Source organism: Cervus canadensis, chromosome 28, assembly GCF_019320065.1.
Source record: "Cervus canadensis isolate Bull #8, Minnesota chromosome 28, ASM1932006v1, whole genome shotgun sequence".
In the NCBI taxonomy this organism is placed as follows: Eukaryota; Metazoa; Chordata; class Mammalia; order Artiodactyla; family Cervidae; genus Cervus; species Cervus canadensis.
The window spans coordinates 19,759,009-19,777,038 of record NC_057413.1 but is presented as its reverse complement, the minus strand read 5'-3'; the positions used below and the strand labels follow the sequence as shown (position 1 = coordinate 19,777,038).

General features: G+C 50.9%; 2 protein-coding genes across 12 annotated transcripts in view; one reads left to right on the top strand and one right to left on the bottom strand.

The window, feature by feature from the left end:
- LOC122429593 (BOLA class I histocompatibility antigen, alpha chain BL3-7-like) overlaps nucleotides 1-18,030 on the bottom strand; it is a 425,948-nt gene that overhangs the window by 217,580 nt on the left and 190,338 nt on the right. For 3 of the 11 annotated variants that reach the window (XM_043450049.1, XM_043450051.1, XM_043450057.1), the window contains exon 7: nucleotides 12,912-12,959. The exons of 1 other annotated variant lie outside the window; for it this stretch is intronic. In XM_043450049.1, the coding sequence (XP_043305984.1) occupies nucleotides 12,912-12,959 (48 nt within the window). Of the gene's footprint in view, nucleotides 1-10,416; nucleotides 12,749-12,822; nucleotides 12,960-13,099; nucleotides 13,133-13,565; nucleotides 13,677-13,791; nucleotides 14,068-14,970; nucleotides 15,247-15,458; nucleotides 15,729-16,054; nucleotides 16,191-18,030 lie in introns of those variants that run through there. 7 more of the 11 variants (XM_043450044.1, XM_043450056.1, XM_043450053.1 and 4 more) reach the window with 6 other exon arrangements.
- LOC122429940 (MHC class I polypeptide-related sequence B-like) lies at nucleotides 6-7,226 on the top strand (the record flags this gene model as incomplete). Its single annotated transcript, XM_043450663.1, has 6 exons — nucleotides 6-66; nucleotides 2,674-2,934; nucleotides 3,183-3,470; nucleotides 4,063-4,341; nucleotides 4,470-4,616; nucleotides 6,823-7,226. Coding segments are annotated over 6 exons (1,161 nt in total), but the record flags the coding sequence as incomplete, so codon positions are not given.

Here is an 18,030-nt window from a genome sequence, read left to right as displayed (position 1 = left end):
GGCTCTCTCTTGTCTGGCCGTTTCCAGCCGGCGCTGCCTTTTTTGTGCTCCTGGGTACAGTCGCCGGTGAGTGGAGTTCATTGAGGTCTCAGTCCGGACGGAGCCCGGGGTGGTTTCAGGGGTCCGTGTGTTTAGTATTCGATGGGATTCGGTGAGCGTCGCGGGGACAGTCTCAATTGCGACGGGGGTTGGGCGAATAGAGGAGTTGGGGGGGTGGTGGGAGGAAGGTGGGGGGCGGGGAAGGTGTAAGGTCAAGGAGCGGCCGGGAACTTCACCAGGCGTGTGGCGAGCGCTGCATCCCGCTTTTCAGTCTCTTTCCAGTTCCTAGCCTCTGCTCTCCCTGCCCCACCTGCCCTCCGCGGTTCCCTCATCACGTCTTAGTCCTCAGATTCCCCTGATTGGCAAGGCAGCCTGGACCATCCTGCTCCGTGCCGCTCCCCGCCCCACCCGGTTGCTCCATGATGGCGCCCAAGTTTCTTCCAGGTCCCAGGCTCAGGCGATCACTTCTTAGCCGTCTGTGGGGCGACCTCTTCGGCCCCTGGAAGCTGCCCTCTCCTATTCTTAGCTCTGCCGTCTCTTCTTTCTGGCCGCCTGAAACAAGGAGTTTCCAGGCAGGTGGCGTTAAGGGTCCTCAGCCCCGAGAGTTAGGGCCCATCTTCTAATGACCTGGGCCTCTGGGAAGGGGCAAGCTCGATCCTCTCTCTTTCTACTGCTATGGGCACTGTGGCGGCTCCTGAATCACTGACGAAGGTTAGGTCTGAGGGCTTTGGGACCAAAGGATTCTTCCTGCGATTTCCGTGGTGTCCCCTCCCCACCCCCGTTACTCCCCCCTCCCCCACTAACGTGAACTCTAATTTTCCGCTGTGCCTGTGGTCCCACAACTGAATTTTTTCCTACCTCCTCCCTTGCTGGCCCTCGAGCCCCCTCGGGATTTGCCCTTTGCCCTCCCCACTCCCTGCTGCCCGCCCCACCCCACCCTCCCCCCCCCGCCCCCATCGTTCTCTGAGCTCTTCCTAGGGCGTCCCCACACTCATCCCTTTTCCCGCTACAGGTCCCTCCCCTCCCTTCATGGGTCTTTTCCTGCGAGGATCGATCACCTCAAGGCTTCTACCGCCCCTCAGCTTTCACTAACCTTACTTTTCCTGGGCTGACTTTTACCCATGGATTTTCCCCTCCAAATAGGTGATGCCCTATTTTCATCACCAGGGAGGAGCTCTTCTGATAATGATCCTTGGGCCTAGAGCACAGTGCCCAGCCCCTGGGGGAGGACCTGTCCCCCACTTGACACCCATCCTCCTACCTCTGACCCAGAGCAGGCACCTGCTCTTGGCCCTCTGCCAAGGGGGGCCTTTCACCCAACACGGCCCCTCCCCGACTCCTGCATCCTAAACCTCACCCTCTGGATTCCTCCACGCTCCAGGCCACAGGTGCCTGCACTTTCCCTGGTCCCTCTGCAGCTCCCCCCATGGCACCTTGCCCTGCTCCCAGCCTTGTCCGAGTGCCTTGGGCCCTCACCAAGTTCTCATCAATCACAGGCCCCTGGTGCCCATAATCTCCACCTTACCCTCACTCTCCCTCACCCAAGGCGTCCCTCCTCTTTACCTTTACAGGGTAAAGACACCCCCTGTCTTTACCTTAACCCAAGGGTGGGGTCACCCCTGAGCCATGCTCATCCCTTGCCCCTCAATCCCAGGCCTTCACCTCATCTCCTCTGCAGTCTCTTCCCTTCCCCCACAGTAGGAATACTGCCCTTGGTCCACTGCCCACCTCCTTAGCCTTCATCACCCTCTCTTTGGTTCCATGACCCCAGTGGGCTCTCACTATCTCAGTCTTGTATCCAAGATCCTTGTTTATGCCACTTTGTCACAGGCCTTTCCTACAGGGAGTCTTCTCCCAGGCCCCCACCCCTGCTTGCAGGATGCCTGACCCTGACCCTCCGTGGAGGTGTGACGTCACTCCCTCCAACCCCTCCCACCACGTAGGTGCTTCCCAGTGTGCACCTTGGCTTTAAGTTCTATTTTCTCTGGCCACCCTACTCCTAATTCCCATGACCCTTGTGCGCATGGACTGACTCCTCCCAGGGGACACCCCCCACCCAGGGTCTCACCAGGCCTCTGTGCACTCTGGGCCCAGACCCACTCCTTCACCTCCCCCAGGTTACTGGCCACCTTCATCTCTCTTGGGGCCACAGCCCAGCCCCTCAGGCCCCTCTCCCTCCTGCCTCACCCTCCCTGGAGCCCGCCTTGTCCATGATGAGCCTGCACCAGGGGCGGCAGCTCTCCATCTCACCTGACCCCCCTCTGACCAGGGATCCCTCTGGTCCTGGGTCTGACACTGCCCTTCCCTCCCTCTGACTCCACCTCCCCCCTCCCTCTTCCTGCCTCTCCCCTTGCCCTGCTGCCTGGACCCTTAGGGAGCCGACGCCTCCCTGTCCTGTCACTTGTCCTACATGTGTGTCCATCTCCACCCTTTCCCTCCACTCCTCCATTCCCCTCTCCCTCCTTCTCTTCCCCATTTTTCCTGTATGGAAATCCTCACTCTGGTCCCTTGAACACATGCATGTTCTGCATCCTCAGCACCTGGAGCAGGTCAGGACACAGAACTTGTCTGTTAAACATCTGATGTGCACTTGTCTCCAGAAAGCAGCTTCATCTGCGGTTCCTCCTTCCCCAGGATCCCACAGGCTTTCTTACAACACTACGGTGCTGTCCTGGGATGGCTTTGGGCAGGCCAGATTTTTTGCTGAGGGATACCTGGATGGTCAGGCCTTCCTGCACTTTGATGACACGAAGTGGAGGGCAGAGCCCCAGGGACAGTGGGCTGAAAGGCTGGGAGCAGAGATGTGGGAGACAGAGTCCAAGGACTTGAACGAGGCCTGGAAGGAGCTCAGGAAACTTCTAGCAGAAATCCTGTCCCTGCAGAAGGAGAAAAGAGGTGAGAGGGCAGACGGGGCGAGAGTCCTATGGGCCATTTTCCAGGAGGGTCTGCAGCCCAGAACACGGGCCTCTTTCCTCTGAATTTGGGAGTGGGGGTGAGGAATTGGGGTCTGTGAGTTCAGCAGCACAGGGAAGACATGGAGGGGAACAGGGGGGAGCCCTCTATCTGGACTTTCTCACTTGGGTGGGAGAACAGAGGCCCTTGGGACCAGAGAGGTCACTGCTCGGGGGGTGGGGATGGGGCAGGCTTACATTCCCTCCAGGAGACCGTGGGCTGTGAGATCCGTGAAGACAGCCAACCCCAGGGCTTCCGGCTTCTCCACTTTGATGGGGAGCTCCTCCTCTCCTGTTACCCGGAGCCCCACGGATGTACCTTGCCCCAGTCCTCGGCTCGGACCTTGGCCATGGACATGGAGAAGTTCTGGGACACAGACGGCTTTCTAAGCAAGGATTACAAGGCCCACGTGCAGGGAGAACTTTGTGGAAGACTGCGGGGCTACCTGGAATCCTGGACGGGCTTCATGGAGAGGACAGGTACTGACCCTGGGCCAGGCCCTTCGCATGCCCCGATCTTAAAGCCTCCCATTCCGACTTGCCCATGGACCCTCCCTGTCCCCTGGGCGCATATGTGCTCTGTTGGCATGGTGTCCTGGGGTTTCTTTCCTGTTCTGTTAAATTCACTGCAGAAAGATGAGTGGGTTGGGGCGGGGGGGGGGTGATGAACTGCCCCTATGACAATCGTCCAGGGTAGCAGGGGATACTCTGACAGAAACTGTACAAGGGGAGGTGGGTGTCAGGCAGCAGAGGAGGCCCTTAGATGGGAATGGGCCCCTGGCTCCAGCCTGCCTGATCCAGAAAATTCCCTCTAGTTCCCAGGAGCCCACCCTTCACAGCCCCTTCCCCAGCATCAACAGTGGATCCAAGAGAGTGAGGCCCATCCCACCACTCCCCTTCCCCGCCAGAGGACTTGGGCCCCAGGGTGCAGAACAGACTTGGAGCAGGCCTGGGGGGAAGAGGGCTCAGCCAGAGGTGACAGTGAGGAGGAGCAGCCCTGTGCGCCCCGTCCTCCTCCGAGGGAGCAGGGCTTGGCCGCGGGCCTCACTGGCTCTGTGCTTCCTCCCCACAGTGCCGCCAGCTGTGAATGTGACCCGCAGCCAGGACTCGGAGGGCATGGTCCACCTCACATGCAGGGCTTTTGGCTTCTTTCCCCGGAATATCTCAGTGGTCTGGTTTCGGGATGAGGAACCCATGAGCCGGGACACCCTGGAGTCTGGGGGTATCCTGCCTGATGGGAACGGGACCTACTACACCTGGGAAACCATAACAGTTCCCCAAGGAGAGGAGCAGCGGGTCAAGTGCCTTGTGGAACACAGCGGGAATCACAGTACACACCTCGCACCCTTGGGTGAGACTGGGGTGAGCCTGGAGGGCGTTGTGACCCTGGGAGGGTCAGAGGCCAGGGTCAGGGAGAGGAGAGCAGGTTGTGGCTCTGGGGTGCCCGGCTTGTATATAATAAGGTCCTTTTCTTTTCAGGAAAGACCCTGGTGCACCAGAGATCAGCGTGGACTGTGAGCACTGCTCATGCTCTTGTTGTTACTCTTGCTGCTGTTGCTCTCATCGGATTTTGTGTCTGTTGTTATATTGAGAAGAGGAAAACAGTGTCAGCTACAGCGAGGCCAGGTGAGAAATCAGGGCAGGGGGTGCTCTGCGTGAGATTCGGCAGCGATGAGGATTTCAGCTCCCTGCTCTGTTCTCAGCTCTCGTTATCTTCTGTGAGGCTCACCAGGGCTTGTCTGGGGAGCATGTGTTGGATTATGTGCTGGTTGGGAGTGTCGAGGTGATCCAGGAACTAGACAGGATCTTTAGTAAAGTGTCTGTACCTGGTGAGGAGGGTATAAAAACCTGAAGAGGAATTCAGAGGAAAGGTGATGACCTAAGTGCCTGTCTGCATTTCTCCCCCCCGGGTTTTCCGTCATTATTCAGAATCCAAGTGAAAGAATCATAAGGCTCAAACTAGGGGTCAGTGGATGGTCAGAGCCCTGCATGTGATGTGCCCTTGCCAGCCCCCACTTAGAGATGTCTTGCAGCCTCTCAAATTCCTCTTCCATGAACCATCTTCTGAGTTGAGTGTCTGCTAGATCACTCCCAGCCTGCACCTTTCTCAAGTTCCCATCAAGTGCCCCCATGCCAGCTGGGCTCTCTTTCCCCACAATATGGGGGACTAGTAGATATCCCTTGACCATTTGAGGAGAGGAGACCAGTCAATCCTCAGGCAACTGGGGTAACTGATTTTATCCTATCTCCAGGTTTTTCCTACCTAGCCCCTTGGGACACAGTCCAAGGGCTCTTTAGTGCAGGGCACTGGGTCTGCGCTCCGTGGCCTCACCCTGCCCCCTGAGTCAGTTCCCTTGCTCATGGTGGTCACTGCCTTGCCGATTTGGAGGAAGGGATGATCACTTTGCTTTCCCCATCATAGAGTGGGTTGAGGGGAGAGGAAAAGAGAAGCAGAGCTTTGTGTGTGGCAAAGCGCAAAGGCAGAACATGGAACAGGAAAAAGGTAGCAGAGACTCGGCTCCTGTCGAGGCCACCTCTTCTGTGTCAGTTGCCTTGTTGGGGTCTTGGTTTCTCATCCCCAAACCTAATTCCCTTATCAGTCAGCTTTCGGCCTGGGCATACAGGGGTGGTTAGTTCTCACAGCAGCAGACTCTGTCCCTGTAGCACCCAGAGCAGGGACCCAGCAGATCTGTAGTTTCTCCTGCTCTTCTCTGGGGAACATCAACTCTGGTTTCTCTGGGGCATAAGTTGCTGTCTTGTATGAATTGGGACATTTCCTGGGAAAACTGTGAAAATCATGTGCTAATTTCTCAAAATCACTTTTGAAGTTAGTGTTCAACAAAACTGTTTATGATTTCAGGTGGCAAATCTTAATAGGATTTCCATGGATATTAAGTGAAACAGGAATTCAAATGGGGTGCTCCCGCTGGGAGGTGGAGGGTGGGATGGCAGTCCCAGGGTGCAGAGGCGGCCAGGTACAGCCTCATTCTGGGGAAGTTCTCAAGAACCCCAATCCACATTGAAAAGCAGATCCCCTGCAGGTAGTCAGGGCAGGTCCTGGTTGACTCCCTGGCTGAGCAAGGCAGGAGGGCCTGCTCTGCCTCAGCCCAGCCCAGTACTTGGAGTGGGGCTGGGATTCCCAGGAAGGAGCAGGAAAGGCCAAGTGCAGCTTAGGAGCCTGGGAAGTGAGTGAGTGTTGGGGCGAGGACAGGGATGCTCCAGGGTCCAGTCAGGGGGAGAGTCAGGGGCAGCCAAGTGTTTCTAGACGGGGCTGCTGTCCCCTGGGCCTCCGGATGGGCTTTCCAGTTCGGAGCTGCTGGCTCAGGGCTGGGGATGAGGGGGAGGGGAGCTGCAGGAGGTGGAGATCAGGGTTGAGGTGGAACCGGGCGGTGGAGCAGGTGCTTGTGCAGGTGAGGAGGCCAAGAACTGAGGAGAGAAAGGAGCTGTGTGTGTGTGTCCACTCCTGGGCTGGAGGAACATGGAGCTGGGTCCTGTCTGTGAGGGAGCCTCACATTGCGTTAGAGAATGGATCTGGGTTCAAGGCGGAAAGGCCTTGGGTTTTCACTCCTGGATCTTGTCCTTGTGTCCTGCGACTTCTGTCCCTGTTGCGGAGGGTGGTGGCAGCAGGGACAGGTGATGATGTTGATGGAGTCAGGGGAGGAGTTCACCAAAAGCTGGGAGAAAGGAGGCAAAAAAAAGAACAGGTGTGTTCTTCCCTCAGAGGAAGGCAGAATCTGACTTTGAAGCAACTGAAGGAGAATCTCTGAGGGAATGAAAAGCATTATTCTGCAACCAGTTGGTCAGTTATTTATTGGTTTTTCTTTTTCCCCAGAGCCTATTAGCCTACAAGACCTGGATCAATTCCAGATGGAGCCAAGTGATCACAATGGCCTCATACACCCAGAATTTCAGTCCTCGTGTCAGACTCAGCTCCTCAGTCTAACAGGGGAAGCTTAGAATTTGCAGCCAGGAGGCCTGAATTCAGTTCCTAGTTCTGGTCTTAATAGCACTTTTTATGTGTGTTATTTATTTTATTATTTTAAAATTATTTATATTTTATATTTTATTTGTAACTGGAGAATACTTGCGTTATAATGTATCAGTTTCTGCCACACAGCACTGTGAATCAGCCCTAAGTCTACATGTATCTCCTCCCTCTGCAACTTCCCTCCCACCCTCCCCACCCCACCCCTCTAGGTCGCTGAGCACCAGGCTGAGTACCTAGTCAGGTCCTGTTCCCTCCCTGCTGGTGCACACGATGCACAGTAAGCTAATGGGAATAGAGAACTCATTCCATGTCTGTTTATCCCAGTAGCTTTTTACACTCAGTGACGTGTATGTTTCAATGCTACTCTCAATTCATCCCACCCTCTCCTTCCCTCACAAGTCCATTCTCCATGTCTGTGTCTCTATTCCTGCTCTGTAGATAGTTCATCAGTACCATTTTTCTAGATTCCATATAGATGCATTTTTTGTTTTATTATTATTATTTTTGAAGGTAGTTGATTTACAGTAGAACACATTCCTTCTGAGGTCTCCATTTCTTCATCTATGAAATGAGAAAACTAGTGTTTCTTTTCAGTTATGGTTGGGATGATTAAAACTGATAATATATTTGAGATAGTTACAGCTGCACCACACTCGTAACAAATATTAATTTTGCTTTTTATATTATAATAGAGCATATGGACAGCAAATTATTACCAATAAGCTTTATCTGCCAGTTTCTTTATTGTGGCTTCTCCTGAGATGACTACTAGCAGATTTCTGGAAATCTAAGGTTCCCTTCACACTTGTCACACTCATATATGCATTACTTCATGCCTGAAACATCTGTATAACTTCATATTAAAAGTTTTAATTGCTCTTTAAATATACACATCTGGATTACCTTTTGTTTCCCATGCTGGGAAGGGAGAGTGTGTAAGATTCTGGGGAAAAGGAGAGTTTTATCTCAGCCTTGAGGAGGCTCTAATAATCCTCCCCCCCACTCTCTCCCCCCAGCTCCCATTGTCTGACAGGTTCAGCATAAAGGGCTGGGGGATAATGCAGTGGGACACCTGGGGCGAGTGCTCAGTGGCTGACCCTGGGGGGAATCTCCCCTGAGCAGCTGTCACCCTCATGTGATGAAGCAGAGCTGAAGGGCGATGTCGGGGGAGGGGACAGGACAGGGCTTGGGGGCTTCTGATTAGGAAGAATACGGGTCAGTCTGCTTCTAGGGAGCCATGACTGTTGGGGATGAGTGTCCTGAACCAAGAGAGTAAAGGAGCCCAGAACGTGGAGGGCTGGGCAGCATCTCCCTCCATGAGCTCAGGCTGATTTCCACAGGGCAGATGAGAGGTGAGACTTCTCCCTCGAACCCTCAGTCGTTCCTGACTTCTGGTCTGGGGGCACACAGGTGAGTGGTGCTCTCCTTGGTCTGGACCACCTTAACCCCACCCAGGTAAAACATTTGTGGCGGCGTGTTCTTAGGGGCATCTCCCACAGACCCCAAACAGATGACAGGTTCACTTTCTGCAGCAGGACCTGACTGAAGCAAGAGGGTGATGAAGGGCTCTCCTAGTCAGGGCCTGTTCCCTCCCTGCCTGGTGCACACGATGTACAGTAAGGTAATGAGAATAGAGAACTCATTCCATATCTGTTTATCCTAATGGGATGATATATTCTTTCACAGTTTTATTCAAGGTTAATGTCATTCACGCAGTTGTGCATGCATGTTTCTATTTGAGTGTTCTTGCATTTTAGTAAACTCTCAAGTGTCATTTGTTGTACTCAGCTTTAAGCATAAACTTTCATCCTCATTCATTTTCTTGTGTGATTATTTCATCAAAGGTACCACTGGCTGTACATTAATAAGTCAAATTTCTGTGCATGATTTCTCATGATACAGACTCTTGTTATAATCCTGATTCTTCTCAATTTCTGCTCTACCATAGGTGACCACTTTGAATAATTTTTTAGCTGATTCTTTTGGCTTTTATTTCCAAATCTCTAAACATGATGCCTTATTAGAACTGCTGCTTGATTTTTCTGTCACAGCCACTGTCTGTTGCATCACACAGTGGCTGATGCAATAGTTAATAGTCATTGCTTTCTTTCACTCTTCTCATTCCTTCAGTTTCCCACTTTATTTATATATTGATCATACTTAATTCATTCAGCTTTTTCTTTTCCATGACTAATACACTGGTTAACCGAAAAGATGCTCAACTTAAGACTTGTGAGTTAAGCTGTATTTGGGGCAAAATGAGGACTGCAGCCTGGGAGACAGCACCTCAGATAGCTCTGAAGAACAGCTCCAAAGAGGTAGGGAAGGAAGGTGAGTACGTATGATTTTGGTAAAGGGAGACTTCAGTGCAATCAAGTACTTGTCTTCTAAAGGTTTTCTGCTAGTCACAAGGAGCTGATCTCACCATGAAAGCATTTAATGCTTTTCTACATATGAGGAAATGAAGCGATCCAAAGGACTGGAAAAGGTCAGTTTTCATTCCAATCCCAAAGAAGGGCAATGCTAAAGAATATTTAAACTACTGTACAATTGTACTTATTTCATATGCTAGCAAAATTATGCTCAAAATTCTTCAAGCTAGGTGTCAGCAGTATGTGAACTGAGAACTTCCAGATGTACAAGCTGGGTTTAGAGAAGGCAGAGGAAGCAGAGATCATATTGATAGCATTTGTTGGATCACAGAGAAAGCAAGGGAATTCCACAAAAACATCTACTTCTGCTTCATTGATTATGCTAAAGCCTTTGACTGTGTGGATCACAACAAATTGTGGAATAGTCTTAAAGTGATGGGAATACCAGACCATCTTACTTGTCTACTGAAAACCTGTCTGCAGGTCAAGAAGCAACAGGTAGAACCAGACACGGAACTACGGACTGGTTTAAAATTGGGAAAGGAGTATAATAAGGCTGTACATTGTCACCCTGCTTATTTAACTATATGCAGAATACATCAGGCAAAACATCAGGCTGGATGAATCACAAGTTGGAATCAAAAGTGCCAGGAGAAATAAATATCAACAACCTCAGATAAGGAGATGATCCCACTTTAATGGCAGAAATGAAGAAGAACTAAAGAGCCTCTTGATGAGGCTTTGTGTTTGCTGATTGTGTTCTATGAAGCTCTCATGAATTCAGCTCTAATGACTGCTCTTGTTTGCATGACTCTTTCAAGAAGTATGGATACTTTGGATATTCCATCAGTTTTTCCTTTTTTGGAAATGTCGTCCTGGACCCTTCTGACATGCTCCCACCTGGTCAGGATTCTTCTGCATCTGGAACAGAGCCATCCTCCTAGGATCTCCCTTCACCACCATCTGGGCAGCACTTTAAAGTGCTGTGGATACTGCATAGCACAGGGAACTCTACCCAGCACTCTCTAATGGCGTTATGGGGAAAGAATCTAAGAAAGACTGAGTGTATTTATAGGTGATGCACTGTACTGTCCAGCAGAAAGTGACACAGCATTGTAAATCAATTACACTCCAATGGAAACAAAACAAAACAAACAAGTAAGCAAGCAGATCTCTACCCTGGATGTCATTATTAGTCACTTGTTCTTTCAGTCAAACCCGAGTGCCTGCATTGTACCAGATCAAGTTCCAGTTCCAGATCTTTGCTCTAACAATTGAAATTTGACATTCTTGTCCATCCCTCTCTCCATCTCACCTGATTAGAAACGTTTCCAGATTAGGAGAATTCCACACTGAAAGAGTCTTGGTAGGAGGTAGAGACCACCTTCCTCCATTAAAGAAGAAAACCCACTTTCCCAAATATTCTTGCCAGAGCACACAGCATGAAGCTGAGGTCCCAGCACTCAGGTGACCACATGTCAGACTCTACTCAGGCCGTTGTGACGGAGAGAAGCTGAAACTATGCAGGATGCATCTGACAAGGGTGTCAAGAGTGGGAGTCACACCACACCCAGCTGTCAGGAGCCTCAGTGATAGCCGTCCTCAGCACGGGGTCCACGTCCAGCACGAGGGGCTCACTGTGTGAGCAGTGACACTGTGCCCCAGTGGGGACAAACGTTCCTTTGTGGGACCTGGCCTGGAGTGGACACTGGATCCTGTTCCCATGGAGCCATATATATATAGTACTGTATGTCTAACTTAATTTGGATCCCATTGTTAGCTTCAAGAATGAGTGAGGAGAACTCAACCTGGAGAATAGATTCAGAGAGCAAGGATTTCATTACACTGAACTGTGAACGACTGCCTAAGTCTTCAGGTGGAAAAAGAACAACATTATTTCTCAACATCACACCTCATAATTGACAATATAAATTATCAATATAAATTCTCTTTTCTTTCTGAAGAAAAAAACCGCTTTTAATGTGCATTTAAGACCCCTCTCTGGCCACTCGCTCTCATATACCTCAGGGGTTCCCAAATTGGCTGATGATCAGAATTGCTTGTGGGGCTTTTACGAAATACTCAGCCTCTCCCCAGAACCACCTTCTCAGAGTATTAGGACAAGACCAAGGGATTGCTTATTTAGCAACCTCTGTGTGTGAGGCTGATACACAGCATGTGGGAATCCTGGTCTACATACGTTCTTGCTACTAAAAGTGTGATCTGAAGACCAGCAGCATCAGCAGCAACCATATCACAAATGCAGATTCTCAGGCTCTACTCCCGACTGTCTAGATTTAATGAGGGTCCAGGGAGCACCAGCATCCCCACCTGGACCCCGCACTAATCCTACAGGCTCCTCTACTGCATCGCTCTCCCTTCACCTCCTGATTCTGCACAGCAGTTAGACTGATGCTCCTAGCCAGCAGTCACACCAGGTCATCCTCTATTCAAACCATCTTATGAGTCCACATCTTTCACAGACATCAGACACCTTCCAACATGCTGGAGGCCCACATGATCTGGCCAGACACTGGATCTCATCTCAATTCCTCGTTCCTCCACACACACCTGCCTCCTGGCTCTTCCTCGATCACAGACACTCTCCTGCCCTCCTGCATTTGCACTGGAGGCTCCTCTGCCTGGAGAGAACTTCCCCCAGACATCCTTGTGGACATTCTTTCATGTCCTTCACATCTTTACTCAAATATCATCTCTTCAACGAGGCCTACACTGACCACCCTAGTAAAACAGCCACATTCCTTGTACCCACACACATACTCTACATCACCCTCATCAAAGAACTTGCCAATCCTTAGGCAGACACTTTCCTCACTTATTAGGCTCATTCTGCCCCCACTCAACAACATAGGGCACGGAGCCAACAAAGTGTGTCTGTTTTTAGTTCACTGAGGTTTCACAGATGCAAAAATAGACCATCATCTGACACACAACAAATATCAGATGAAGGAATAATCAGTGTACACGCCTCTGTATTCTATCTGTATTAGTGTGAACTCAGGCCACTTGTTCTCTCATGGCAGCTACAGCACAACATGCATTCCCTCTGACATCAATGCTGCCTGTTTCCCCACAAGAGCTGATCACCCCTCCCTCCCACACCGACCAGTCTGCACTCTACACATAAAGATATTTTCTCTTCAGAAAAGATCTGAGGCTGACAGATCATGTATTCCAATCTGCTGTGACTACTAGGCACTGCTTTATAAATTCAGGAGTTTGCATTGGAAGAGGTCGGCAGTCTCCCCACCTCTTCTTGTTATGCTAATCGGAGCACAGACACATTCAGATGCAGCTTCAGAAAGAGGGGTCCGGGGATCTGATGTCACAAAGTGGGACTGAGCATCACTCAGTCCCCACAAGGCAGCTGTCTCACACTGTGAGAGAAAAGAATCAGGAACCAGTTCAGGTCAGTCATGTAACGGCTGACATTCTCCACAGCCCCCCACAAGCTCACATGTCCCACTCAAAGATCCCCACCACCCAGTGTGTCCCCTCTGCTCCAATTCCTCTCCCAATCTAGACCCTCCAGGGTCTCACCTTTAGGAACCGTGAGAGACACATCAGAACCCTGGGCACTGTCACTGCCTGGAGAAGAACAAAACCAGGATGTGGTCAGAACCCACAGGAGAGAAACTAGAGAAAGCACTTTGAGGAGGGTGAGTCCCCATGGCCTCCTGTCTGCACCCTCACAAGGGTCTCAGGAATCACACCCCCTCTGTACTTACTTGCAGCCGGGGTGTAGGTCCGTCCTTTTTCACCTGTGAGAAGAAAATATCACATGAGAGACCATGGAGCAGACTGAGTCATAAGGCCCTAGAGGATACTCCCTAGCCCTGGACGACAAAGAACTTTTCAGAACTGTGACCAAAAATCCAGGACAGGCTCAGGAACATGAAGGAAGGAGAAGTGGGGGGACTGGACCACCTGCCCTCCTGGAGGTCTGTCCTCAGCAGGGACATTCCCTTCTGACCTTCAAATGCTGAGAAACAGGCCCCCAGCTGGAATTATGAAGATGAAAAATTTGTCTTTCATTTTCACATGTACTTTACAAAAGGGTCAGTCTTAGCATCAGCTCAGATTCCACAAGTGTATGGAGGGTACTTTCCAGTAACAAGGCAGTCAAACTTCCACCTGGGCCAGAAATCTGCCCAGTGAGACAAGAAAACTCAGACCCCTCCCTCCTTTCTCTACCTGAGTGCTTCTTCCTCCAAATCACAGCTCCAGTCACCACAGCTCCAGTGACAATGAGGAGAACCAGGCCAACAATGATGCCCATGATGAAGAAGGAGGGCTGAGGCGGTTCTGTGGAAGAAAGGGAAGGGGCCAGACTTCAGGCTTCAGTCCTGACCTTGCTGATTGTGTCCAGAAGGGCTCCTGCTTTATCTGAGGAGAAGCTCCATTCCTACCCCCTCCTTACCCCATCTCAGGGTGAGGGGCTCCTGTAGCCCCTCGTGCTGCACACGGCACATGTATCTCTGCTCCTCTCCAGAAGGCACCACCAGGGCTGCCCACTTCTGGAAGCTTCCATCCCCTGAAGGCCTGGTCTCCACAAGCTCCATGTCCTGAGTCTGGTCCTCCCCATCACGCTGCCAGGTCAGTGTGATCTCCTTAGGGTAGAAGCCCAGGGCCCAGCACCTCAGGGTGACCTCACGGTCAGAGATGCGGTGATGGGTCAGGTGTGTCTTTGGAGGGTCTGAAGCGGAAGAATCAGAAAATTCACATTCCATGGGCCACTGAAGCAGAACCATGCTGAGATTGGACGAGATAATGGGTTTGAAAAGATGCAGCACAATCACCAGACACCAGCCTGGACCCCAGGGTCTGGGAAAAACTCTGAGTCCTTGGAAAGTTCTGGAGTCAGGGTGAGTGCCAAGGTAGGAGACTCCATGTAAGGGGAAAATACAGAGTAATGGTCCTGATTTGGGTGGAGGTTGAATGTCTCAGAAAAGCTGGAGTCTGGTCTCCTATGATGTTCTCAGGGTGAGAACAGGCCTTGAGAGAGAAAGGCATGGTTCACAAGATGGCAGTCAGGGTCAAAGGGCACCGCTGACCAGTTATTTCAGGGATGCTTTTCTGCTTCTTCTTCCAAAACACTGAATGCTTTAACTGTCCTTCAGAGAAGTGGGGCCACTGGTGTTTCACTGTCTTGTACAGAATATGAAAACCTGGGGCATTCCCCCCTCTCTAGACAAGAAGTTTGGGCGGTGTAAGCAGAAAGTGAAAGTGAAGTCGCTCAGTCGTGTCCGACTCTTTGCGACCCCATGAACTGTAGCCTACCAGGCTACTCCGTCCTTTTTTCAGGCAAGAGTCCTGGAGTGGGTTGCCATTTCCTTCTCCAGGGGATCTTCCAGACCCAGGGATTGAATCCGGGTCTCCCGCATTGTAGGCAGACGGTTAACCGTCTAAGCCACCACTTTCACTTTCTGCTTACACCGCCCAAACTTCTTGTCTGGAGAAGGGGGGAATCCCCCCAGGTTTTCATATTCTGTACGAGACAGTGTTTGGGCAGTGTAAGCAGAAGGACCCCATTTTCCTCTCCTCGTGGAAAGCCGGCTCCAGCTGAGAGGAGATCAGGGAGGCCCGGTGCCCCGCGTACCTGCGCGCAGCAGCGTGTCCTTCCCGGTCTCCAGGTGTCTGCGGAGCCACTGCACGCACTTGCCCTCCACGTCGTTCCGTTTGGGCTCTATCTCACAGGAGCTTTCCCACTTGCTCTTGATGATAGGAGCCACTCTGTCCCCCACGGTCCACGAGCGCAGGTCTTCGTTCAGGGCGATGCAATCCCCACCGTCGTAGGCGGTCTGCCAGAACCCGCGGAGGAGGCGCCCGTCCGACCCCACGTCGCAGCCAAACATCCACTGATAGGTGTGAGACCCTGACCCGCCCCGACCATTAGCGGTGATTAAACCCAAACTGAAAATGAAACCGGGTCAATCCCCGCCCCCATCTCCGCCCCCGGCTCCTCCTGAGGCGGGGCGGGAGGGTCCCGCTACGTCGGGCAGACCCTCGGACCCGGAGACTAGGGGCGATCCCGGCCGGCCCCGGGGAATGGGGGTCGTGACCTGGACCCGGGCCCGCGTCGCTCACCGGCCTCGCTCTGGTTGTAGTAGCCGGGCAGGATGTTCAACAGTGAACGGAACCTCTGTTGAGCTCCCTTGGCATCTCGTGTCACCTCTTCCCAGTATTCCGGCCCCTCCTGCTCCATCCACGGCGGCCGCGGCTCCATTCTCGGATTCGGGGCGTCGCTGTCGAACCGCGCGAACTGCGTGTCGTCCACGTAGCCGACGGCCAAGAAACGGGGCTCCCGGAGACCGGGCCGGGACACGCAGGTGTAGAAATATCTCAGGGAGTGGGAGCCTGGAGGCGGGGAGGGGTGAGACTCGGCCGGACTTTCCTTCTGGCGCGGGTCCCGGGTCAGAGGTGATGGGGCCGGGAGTGGGGAGGGGGCTAGGGGCACGTGAGACCGACAAGGTCGGAGAAGGACCGGGACTTCTTGGGGGAGAGAAAAGGGGGCGGGAAGCAGGGGAGGGACAGGGCGGGACCAGGTGGGACAGGACGGGTCTAGCGAGGGCGGCGGGGTGGCTCCTTCTCTGGGGGTCCTGCCCACCCTTCTCCACCCCATTCCCCGGGCGGTCCCCTCGCCCCTTCCCGCAGAGGCCGTTCCCTCCCGACCCCGCACTCACCGGCCCAGGTCTTGGTCAGGGCCAGGACCCCTGAGAGGAGCAGAAGGAGTGTTCGCGGTCCCATGACCAATATCCTCACGGCCTGGGGAGAAACGGAGTCCCGGCGGAGGCGAGGTGGAGACTTTATAACCTGGAACCGCGGGGCCGCTGATTGGCTTCCAGAAACCAGACACCCAGTGGGAGTGAGAACTAGGGCCGCGACACGAGTGTCCGGGAAGAAAGGCACAACACAGTTTGCGAAGAGAAAGTTTAACTCGAGGAGACTAGGGATCCTAACACAGACAGCCCCCGCCGCAAACAAGGCCCTTGACTCTGAGACGCTGAGATGCTGAGAACCACCTCCGGTACCTGGGACTTTGCCCTGATCCCTCCTCTCCTGCACCGAGAATTCTGCAGTCACACTATCCCTGAGTCCTGGCCCAGCGACTGTGGAGTCAGATAGTTTCAGAACATTTTGGTCAGGATGTTTATACAGTCCTACAAATTAGTAAGGACCCCAAGGATAATTTTGTTTATGTGGTTACTTCTGTCGATATTTTCCGTAGTAGAAATAACAGTTTCAATTCAGTTCAGTCCTCAGTCGTGTCCGACTCTTTGCGACCCCATGAACTGCAGCACACCAGGCCTCCCTCTCCATCACCAACTCCCGGAGTCCACCCAAATCCATGTCCATCGAGTCCGTGACGCTATCCAACCTTCTCATCTTCTGTCGTCCCCTTCTCCTTCTGCGCTCAATCTTTCCCAGCATCAAGGTCTTTTCAAATGAGTCAGCTCTTCACATCAGATGGCCAGAGTAATAACAGCTTAAAATTTTTTAACTAATTTATTTAGAATAATGTTAATAACCCATGATTCTTATATGAAAAATAACTATTTCTACAAATAAAGTCTATAGTGGGAACAGTGTAACTTTTTTCATTATTATATTTTTGCAAGTCTTTTCCTTGTCTGTCTCACTGGATTTTATGTTTGCTTTTCCATTGAATCTGTTATCTTAATTGAAATCTATAAAAATAAAAAGGACCATACATAGGAGTAATATTTTTAATAACCTTTCCTGTTACTTGTGGATGTTTATCTTTGATACAAAACTAAAAATACGCAAGTGAGTTTCTTAAAGGTTATTTTCTCAGTGGACCTGAAACAATAAATCCATAAGCTTATTTTGCACACTGGATGTCACTTGTACTAATGTAAGATTTTTTTAAAGTAATTCATTGTTTCACTAAGTTTTATAGATCTTCCAGTGTCATTCCTTCTTTCAAACAAAAATTGCATTCCATGAAAAAGAGGCTAGTTCAGCTCATACAAATGATTTTCCTTGGGACATAGAACTTTGGAATGTAGTAGAAATGCTTGATGTATACTTCCCATGTCATTATAGAAGATAGTTCTTTTTAAGAAAAATAACCATTTATATTAGCATTTTGAGATACAACCACAAGCCTATTATTTTCCTAAAAGAAACAGCTCATTTTTACAGTAGGGAAAACAGCAGAGCAATATATTAAGAGTAGAACACCATTTTCTGAATTTTGCTTAAGCATGAAAAACTTGAAAGGCCAATATTCACACCAGTTTTTTTTTTTTTTAAGTATTGAGAGTTTTTGATACTTTGAAATCAGGGAAACAGGAGAGCAACCTGTATTAAGTATTAGCAGTCAATAAAGTCTCAAATGATGGTAAGACATTAGCTGCCAGGAAATCCAGAAAGATTGTTCTAAGGGAAAGAATTGCAGATGCAACATTTCTGAAGGAAGCATTAAGATTGGTTAGAGCATATATGTCATTAAAATGTTATATCTCAAAATGAGAAAGCTGACATTCAGATTGACACAAAATAATTCTAGAAAAGAGGGTAAGACTCATTAATATTAAATCTCATTAATAACATTAATGAGAATATTATTAAGAAGAAGTATCAAGAATATACTGAAGAACTCTACAAAACAGATCTTAAAGACCCATCTAATGTC